The sequence below is a fragment of the Pseudogymnoascus verrucosus genome, assembly GCF_001662655.1.
Source record: "Pseudogymnoascus verrucosus strain UAMH 10579 unplaced genomic scaffold scaffold_33, whole genome shotgun sequence".
Lineage (NCBI taxonomy): Eukaryota > Fungi > Ascomycota > Leotiomycetes > Thelebolales > Thelebolaceae > Pseudogymnoascus > Pseudogymnoascus verrucosus.
The window spans coordinates 5,070-13,850 of NW_017263684.1; the positions used below are offsets into that span (position 1 = coordinate 5,070).

Here is an 8,781-nt window from a genome sequence, read left to right on the forward strand (position 1 = left end):
GGAGGGGCAAATTCAAAATCCGTACGGGCAGCCCCGTGGTATCGCGCCGGGAATTCAATATCTCCTCTACCTGCGCTGCTGTATCATATGATCGCACCTCCTCCGTCTTGAGGACGAGTGCGTTAGGGAACGATGATCTCTGGTAATATAATGACTTTTTGAACTCCAAGAGAAATTTTTCCCGGCCCCTGGGATCGACGGTTGATCAGCAGCGCGATGGGTTTCAGGTCCTTTTCGAAGGGTGGTATGTGGATACTATTTGAAAATGAAGCTGGGCTTCTTTCCTGAGGGCGAGCATATCCACTGCATACATATGATATGGCCTCTATATTCTACATATTTCATCACTAAGATCAGAAGCATGAGAGCAAAGTATAGTGTCATCACTACAATCAGAAGCATGGGACAAGATATAGTGGAAGTGGCACTGTAATTGTGTGCTAATAATAAAGTACAATTATGACTGTAAAAATAAAGTTCTAAGGAGTGCAAATTTGTGACCGACATCATCGTGATCCTAACCCTTCCGAAACAACACCGACTCCATCAAAATCCCGTCTCAATTAAAGACCAGGCGCATTTCAATAGCTGGGCGCGTTCAGGGCAAGGGCCATGAGACCACCACCGATAAGACCGGCAATCGGGATAGTCACGACCCAGGAGAAGAACAGGAGACCAACACGCTGCCAGTTGACAGCCTTGAAGGTACCGTTGCAAAGTCCGACACCGACGGTGGCACCAGTGATGCACATGGATGTAGAGACTGGGAGCTTGTACTGGGAGAAGATGAGGGTGGTGATGGCGGCGCCCATCTCCATGGACGAACCACGCGAGGGGGAGTGGTAGGTGAGCTTGTTACCCATGACCTTCATGATGTTGTAACCGTAGGTGATGAATCCGACACAGATGGTGAGGGCCATGACGGCGATCTGCCACGAGGGAACATCCTCCTTAGACTTGACAGTCTGGCCAGATTGCCATGCACCGTACATACCAGCCCAGACACCGACAGCGTTACCGACATCGTTGGCGCCGTGAGCGAAAGACGCGGTACAGGCGGTGATGATCTGGACGAAGGAGTAGAGGTACTCGACCTCGTTCTGGTACTTGGTGGCGTGGTCGTAGACGACGGCCATGCGGCGGCCCTCGGGGGTACCGAGGACACCGATCTGGGAGCCGTGGATGTCGTAGTAGACACCGTAGAGGAGGGCGCAGACGAGATGGGCGGGGAGGCGGACAAAGAAAGCCCAGAGGTTGTGGCGCTCGTAGATCTCACCGCTACCCATGGGGTGGTTGTGGAGAGTGCGCATGGCCCATCCGATTGGTCCTCTCTTGGTGCGGAGGAAGGCGTGGTGCTTGGCCTCGGCGCGGGCGAGGAGCAGGCGGTAGTGGGCTTGAGCGTTGATGCCGGCAGACTCGTCCTCCAACTGGGCGAGGGTCTTGGGGGCGGGTGCGCTCTTCTCGTTGGAGACGTCTCTCTCGCTGCCAGCAGGGGTAGTCTCAATGACGTCGAGGTCCTTGGTGGGCTCCTGGCCTGGAACCTTGAGATCTCCGGAGTCTTCCTCATCATTGTCGTGCTGGATGACGGCGTAGTTGGGAACGCGAGCCTGGGTGGCATCTGCCGGGGGAACGCGGTGGAAGAGGGCAGGTCCTTGCCAGATATCGGTGATCTTGAGGGTGTAATCCTTCTTGATGACCTTGCAGTGGACGTATGGGACGAAGAAGAGACCGGCGAGGATGAACAGACCGAAGCCAACACCGAGGGTGACGCTGGCGATGTACCAGGCGGGCTTCTTATCGAGACCAAGGTTGGGGGATCCCTTGTAGACGACGGAGAGCGTGCAAATGGTACCGGCGATCAGGAAGAAGAAAGGCGAGGTGAAGACAGCCCACTTGAGGGGGTCCTTGCGAGAGTGAACAGTTATCTTAATGAGCATGAAGATGATCGAAGCAAAGCATCCAGATGCGATTGGGGCCATGCAAAGACCAGCGAAGATGGCACCGAGACCGGATCCGTTACTCCATCCCCACTGGACGTTCTTAGCACCGACAGCGGCGACACCAACACCAGCGATGGAAGAGACCAGGGAGTATGTCGAAGAAACGTGGGCAGAGTTGCGAGTACACCACATAACCCAGATGGCGGCACCAGCGGAAGCGCAGGCGAAAGCCAACAGCTGGACACCAGCGTTGCCGTGGAATGCAGCGATGGGGATACTGTTTGCTGTTAGCTAATGGTCCTCTTGGCTATTTGTTATAATTGTTGAACACTAACATTCCGTTCTTAATCGTAGAGGCAGTGCGAGCACCGACAGCCATGGCACCAGTGATCTCGAAGACCAAGCACAAGAACATGGCCTGGCGGTATGTGACGGAGCGGGAGGACACCGACGTAGCCCAAGCGTTGGCAACATCGTCTATTGGAGGGTCAGCTCATGAACAATTGACAACAACAATGGGTATGAGGATGTGGTGGCAATAACTTACTTGCACCATTGTTAAACGCCTCAAGAAGCGCAAACATTGTGCCAAAGGCAAAAACGTAGGTATACTCGTGCATCACCATCTTGGCGGCTTAGCTCTTAGCTGTTGCTTGGACGGTTTACGGCTGGTTGATCTTGCCAATACATAGAAAGGCGAACATCACATATATATACCCATGATGGGAGCGCATGCGCGTGCTAATCGTCCCGACTAAACTTTCGCGAAGAAAGCCTGGACGAGACGAATAACCAATGTTGCAGAATAAGGAAGCAAAATCTCTCAGCACGTTGATATTCTGGACGAGCCAGAATACAGTATCAACCCACGTGGGTTTGATACACGGGATATTTGACAGACCTAAGAAATAAGGGTGGTAAGAGGAAGTCTGGGCAGTCTGGGCAACTTATACCGAAACGGCAATAATTATGGAACGGGAGCTTGGCGGCCATCTTGGCATAAAAAGTGGGCGACGAATGAGAAGACAGGAAATGAGAATTTAGACCCAGCGGAAGCATGGAGAGACCGAACCCCCTGTTGTCTTATCGGCACTAGTCCCTGGTAGTCTTGTTTAGTCTCCTTTCGTGGCTTTTGCTTGACTATCCTCGACTCCCCTCGTCTCTTACCTTGAACCACCCCACGTCCCTTAAGCAAGCACGAGGTCGTGGGAGTGAAACGAGCGGCATGATCTCCTCCCCCATCTCGCATCTTGAGCGTAGATTTACCAACAAAAAAAGGAAATAAAGGAAAACGATAGACTGCCTTCTAGAAGAAAGTGGATTGATGTGAGATTCACGATTCACATCCTGTTCCATCCTGAAAGCCAATAATAGGACGGCACATTCATGCAAGTCCCTGCGGCGGCTCTTAGTCTGCCTCAAATATGAAAAACTATTGATGGAGTGGAGTGTTGCCAGCGGCTGCATCTACGCAGCACGCGGCATGCATCTTTTACATTTGTCATGGGGAGAAGAATATGGGTTTGCCTCGCGTATAATGGGGTTTTTTTAATTTTTACTTATGACAGGCAGGCAGGTAGGCAGGCAGGCAGAGAAGGAGCGAGGCTCACTAGTTAATAGCAGAGAGTATTACAAAGATGGAAGGAGCGAGGCTCACTGTCTACCTAAGGCGCAGCTACGAAGCACGCACGTGTTGTGTATTAGATTCCACATCAGCATGTCATACTAACCCCCGTCTCCATAACCGCCCCCCCGCGCTAGATCTCATCCCAAACCACAAACGGCAACGCGCAATATGCAACACCCTCTACTAGCTTGCCAGTGCAATTCGCGATCTCCGTCCCGAGCGAGGGGTTGACTTCCAGAAAGATCGTGATTGTGGTCCCGCTCGTAAATGCAATAGTGCTGCACGTGTCCCCCGAGCCAGCCACTCGCCACGTCCCGCAGTTCAGGGTCGTGTTGGCTGCGACGGTCGCCCCGACTGGCGGGGGGCTGATGAAATGGCTATACCCCGGCGCGTCAGCTGGGATCGTCGTGTCGCCTGGCACGACGGTAGAATTTGCGGCAAACTCGCCGTTCTGCGGCGCTAGGCAGATGACGTGCCCGAAGGCGGCGTCACTAGCTGTGTGTAAGTTCGTGCAGTCGCGGTCGACCCAGCGATTGTACATTTGTACGTTGCCGATGACGGAGACCAGTGTGGTCGCCGTGACATTATATTCGATCGAGGAGCAGGTGTCGTCTGGCTTGATAGTCCAAGTCATCGCACAAGCAGGCGGCAGGCAGAGCGAGGTGCCTGCCGCGATAGAGGAGCAGTCGTATATCGAGTCGGGATTCCCGGCGTAGAGAGCTGCGGAGGCGAGGCTGTGCGATTCCGCGATCGAGTCGCAGGTGTCGCCCTCGGCGGTGACAATCATCTTGTTGGTTTGACAGTACGTCGATGGGTCGGGGAGGTCGAGAGGTGAGTCGGGGATCGTGGTGCTTCCGCCGACTGGGCATTGCTCGAGCGTGTATTCGAGTTGCGACTTGATGAAGGTGTCGTAGCTAGAGAACTGCGAGCGCTGCATTATGGCAAAATGTTCTATCCAACAGTAGGAGCACATCTCTTTTGGCGGCATGTCTTGGATTTTGGAAACTTGGGTGAAGCCATCGATAACTTCGCCGCAGTACTTGCCCGTTATGGGATCCAAAAGACAGGTCTGATTCCACCCACTCCAGATACGACCGCCGAGGAGAGTAGGCAGAGCATTGTTAACGCGATAGCCCGCACAAGCGATCGAAACACTATCGAACCAGCTCTTCAAGCTCTTCCCGCACGAAGCAGCGCAGACAGTATTGGTATCGTTGGCGGTTCCGAGCCAGCTTTGAATTCCGGGGGACTGATACGTCTCAGTACGGTTATCACACGCGATAACTTCGGTCAGCGCACTCCTGCAACTATCAGGCAAGACAGGCCCGTATAAGCTGTCGAGCAGGGCATTCGACCACACGCGGTACCCGGGGAACTCGCGTTCACCGACAATATCAGTTGATCCCTGGAGCCAGGCCAAGACAGAGGAGAGAAACCCATTAACGTTATCCTTGGCGTATGTAGGTGTACTCCCTAGGGGCGAGACCATCTCCTTGATGGCCTTGGTGCATAAATTATAAAGCCAGATGTCGCTACTCTGCTGGATCTCGAGCCCGCGCTCCTGGCAGTCGTTGGTGTCCACGCAGGCTTGGCTGTAGTCATCGAACCAGCTGTAGAGTCCAGCGCCAAGGACGTAGATGGACGCCGAGTTGATGATGCGGACCGCCCAGGAGACCGCACAGCGAGCCGAGCCGCCTACGCAGCTAGTGAAGGTTGGGTCGTTGGGGAATTGTCCTGATGTGAAGGGGGCTGGTGCGTGAGGGATTGGCTGGAAGTAAGGCGATTCCGTCTGAATCATGGCCATGACCACATCCTTTGCGTTGGAGAGTTGGTACTGGTACAGCACATTATGCTCGACCGAAGTTCCCCATAACCAAGCCTTATCGCTCTCAACAAGTAGACCTCGACCAGAGTAAATATCAATCTGATCTAGCGTCTTCGAATCCAAATCATGATCTGCCGTCCAGAGCCAGACATTCTCAAGATAGGCTGTCGACTTAGGCTTTAGGTGCATTAGGAGAGATGCAGCCTTACAGCGGGAATTGATAATCCCGGACTGCTTGGGGCAGTTCTTAACTGAGAGATCGCTACCTACCGCGCCGCCGATTCGGACATGGGTGTCTGTGCGAGAAGAACGGTTAGAATCAAATATTATAATTACCGGGTAAACACTGAGGTGTTGTATATAACTTACCCCACATGCCGGCAGCCCCAAGGCTTGATTCAGCCACGTTCCATTCAATGGCGACGGCACCTGCTGTGGCGCCCTTGACGGTGACCATCATACTCGTGATCTCAGCGATGCCGACATCCCCCGCCTTGCCCACTTGCACGACGGCTCTGGGTTGGGTTTCATCGGCGAACTGATTACCGTAGAAGTTAAGTTAGCGACTAGACTTTTTCTTGAAAGCCCAACATTGCGTTCCAAAGAGCAGATAGCTTCTACTGACCATATCACCAGTTCCCATAATCTGCGACCAAACCTGTCCAATGATGCGGGATCCAACTGGCACACGGAGAGTATCCGTCACAATGTACACCCCATACGGAATGAAAACCACAGACGAAGTATTCGCCGCGCCCTCAAGGATCGAATTGAGAATCTTCGTATCATCCGTCACCCCATCCCCCTTAGCCCCCAACGTCCTCGCATTCATAACCTTACCAGCCGCCACATCAAGATACCCCGGCCGTCTCCTCGTAAACAAGTTCGGCGCCATCTTATCATACGCATCACCTAGCAGCGCCGTGCTCCGCTTCATGACGGGGATACGCACCCCGTTAGCGAAGGAAGTTTTCCCGTCGCCGCTCGTTGCGGTGGTCACTAGCCCGAAACCCCAGTTATCAACTACGACCTGGTCTCCGCCGGCGAGGAGGACTTTGCCGGTTGTATCGTCGGTGATGGCTGTGACTGTGTTGAAGAAACCGACGTTCTGTAGCAGGAACGAGGTCGAGTTGTCGGCGAATAGCGTTGTCACGATGCCTTTAGGGGTGTTGGCGATGATGGAGTCGACTAGAATGAGAGATCCGACGCTTTGCCCAGTGGACTGCGGACCGCCGGCCTATGAAAAGGTATGTTAGATTTTGGGGTCGTGGGAAATGGGGACTGGGGGTCGACTTACGCCGCCGATAATGAGGAGGCCGGTGCCGCAGCTCTCAATGACAAAATCTTGCATCGTCCATGCCCAGTCCCAGTGCACTTGTAGGGCAATGACTGAGCTGACGAAGACGAGATGGCTGGTCGTGAACTGCTGGTTGCCAAAGTATGCCCTTTGAGCCGTCAGTAACTGCAATCCGTGCATATAGTCGGCTGAAAGGATGGCTCCTTACCCAAAATGCCCACCGACAAACGTGAGGTCTGCTAGAAATCCTCCGGAACCGTTCTCCATATATATTCCCTTGATATGCTACGTTAGCACTCTGTTATACGACTCAGGGGAAGTAAAAAAACGAGAAATGAGAAATGAGAAATGAGAAAAGATATTGAAAGCTTACCTGTTGATTGTTGCCTGGCACATCGGACTCGTATAGCATGTAAAACTCGATGTTCTCAAGCGACGTCGCCTGCGCGACTTGCCAATGGATGCCACACAGGTAGCTCCACGGAGAAGCAGGCCTGATGTCGATTTTGAAATTTCGGACGCTGCGTAAGAAGTTTGCCGTGTTGAGATACCTAGAGGGCCACAGTTAAATCCCTTCCAGCTTGCGGCTTGCATACACTTAATGAAATCACATACCACTCCACATTATCGCTAACATAAACGTCGCTGGTGATTACTCCTTGGCCTACGAAACTCGACGCAGCGAGCAAGGTTGGAACCTGCACGGCCTAGACGGAAATACCTCCATTAGTGCCCTTCGAACTTTGGTTCGGGGTTAAGTTGATTAGGACTCACATCACCGAGGAACTCCGTGTTGAAATATTGGATAATAGGACTGCTAACAAGGTACGTCCCAGGTGGGAAGTACACAACAGCTGGGTAGATAGTGCTTGACCCGCAGTCAGGACCACATCTCCCGCCTGAAGATACGGCGAGGTTAATAGCCTTCGTGTCATCTGTGACGCCGTCGCCTTTGGCACCAAAATCTTTCACATTACGCCAGACCTATCACTCTATGATTAGCTCCAATCCAAAATAGAGTCAATGTTATCACTCGCGTGAGTAGAGGAAGCCCTACCTTATACCCAGCCGGTGCAAAAGGACTCGACCCAGACGATCCCATGTCCACCATCCACCATGCACTAGCCCGCTTGGATTTTGCTTCATGATCATCGCCATAGACTGAGAGTCGCCCCTCTGGTGTCTTATGCGATGGCGGAACGTTCGTGTCGTTCGTCTTGTGCGCATACTTCTTCTTCATTGTCGCAGCTACTGCGGAGTGATTCCCCTTAGCGACCTGCCGCGTCGCCTCAGCCATGATTCTCGCAGCGTCAGCGAGCTCGGGCGAGATGGAGTAGCTTTTGGCGGCTGTCTCAGTGGTACTGTTGGCCTGATTTTGGCGCTTTTGGGTAGTGCCATTGTTGACGATGGACGAGGGTTGTAGAGCAGCTGCCAGCTTAGGAGTTATCTTGCCAGATTGGAACTTGTACTTGTTGAAGTGCGGATTCTCGACGCGGGCTTTGTTAACACGGCTGAGCGCTGAGAGGCCCTCCTCTACCAATGCCACTGCGGCGGAGGTCTTGCTGCCATCGCGAGCGTGGTTACCGTGGAGGTGAGTTCCAGAGATCAGTGTGGCATGGAAGATGAGGAGGAGTATTGTGAGGACTACACTCCTCAATGGGGGATCGAAGCGCCGCATAGTGATAAATACGACAGATAGAGACCTCACAAAGAAGGCTCTTGCTAGAGAGCTTGAAGATAGATAGAAATATGCAACGCGGACATAGCTAAAGGGGTTATAACCTATACAAGCCATAGCATAGCCAACTTTCCTCCGCCTCCTTATGAGAGCCATAGATACATATCGGGTCTACGAATGGAGTGATATTCGTAACTGCCGTTTTCCCTACCGGCGTCCCGACGTTCGCCGTCAGCACCACATGCCAGCGCCGTAGCCGGGCTCTCGGCTTCTGCAAGGCAGGCCTATAGAATTAACTCTTGACATGATTAATGTAAAAAATACGAGCGCGAAAATATCTAGTGCACCGCAACGGAAGATTACCAATCTATGAAAAGGTCCAATTAATATAAATTATATGAGTAAACGCGACCC

At 52.8% G+C, this 8,781-nt stretch overlaps 2 protein-coding genes across 2 annotated transcripts; both read right to left on the reverse strand.

Moving 5' to 3' along the window:
• Window positions 1-417: 417 nt before the first annotated feature.
• VE01_07294 (uncharacterized protein) lies at window positions 418-2,837 on the reverse strand. The gene is made up of 3 exons (XM_018276729.2): window positions 2,488-2,837; window positions 2,276-2,417; window positions 418-2,217 (listed from the first exon to the last, which is right to left on the reverse strand). Exons 1-3 carry the CDS (start codon window positions 2,564-2,566, stop codon window positions 582-584), a joined length of 1,857 nt encoding a protein of 618 aa, XP_018128889.1. The 5' UTR covers window positions 2,567-2,837; the 3' UTR covers window positions 418-581.
• Window positions 2,838-3,697: 860 nt separating this feature from the next.
• On the reverse strand, window positions 3,698-8,367 carry VE01_07295 (uncharacterized protein; the record flags this gene model as incomplete). Its single annotated transcript, XM_018276730.1, has 9 exons — window positions 3,698-5,688; window positions 5,762-5,930; window positions 6,018-6,629; window positions 6,690-6,837; window positions 6,898-6,965; window positions 7,063-7,240; window positions 7,305-7,396; window positions 7,464-7,673; window positions 7,747-8,367. The coding sequence occupies 9 exons, from the start codon at window positions 8,365-8,367 to the stop codon at window positions 3,698-3,700; spliced, it is 4,089 nt and encodes a 1,362-aa protein (XP_018128888.1).
• Window positions 8,368-8,781: the final 414 nt, after the last annotated feature.

What these genes read in the sequence shown, in the direction of transcription:
- VE01_07294 (XM_018276729.2), bottom strand. Translation starts at nt 2,566, where the DNA reads ATGGTGATGCACGAGTATACCTACGTTTTTGCCTTTGGCACAATGTTT. An exon ending in GGCGTTTAACAATGGTGCAA is followed by an intron (nt 2,418 to 2,487) that starts GTAAGTTATTGC and finishes ACCCTCCAATAG; the next exon opens with ACGATGTTGCCAACGCTTGG. An exon ending in TCTACGATTAAGAACGGAAT is followed by an intron (nt 2,218 to 2,275) that starts GTTAGTGTTCAA and finishes AACAGCAAACAG; the next exon opens with TATCCCCATCGCTGCATTCC.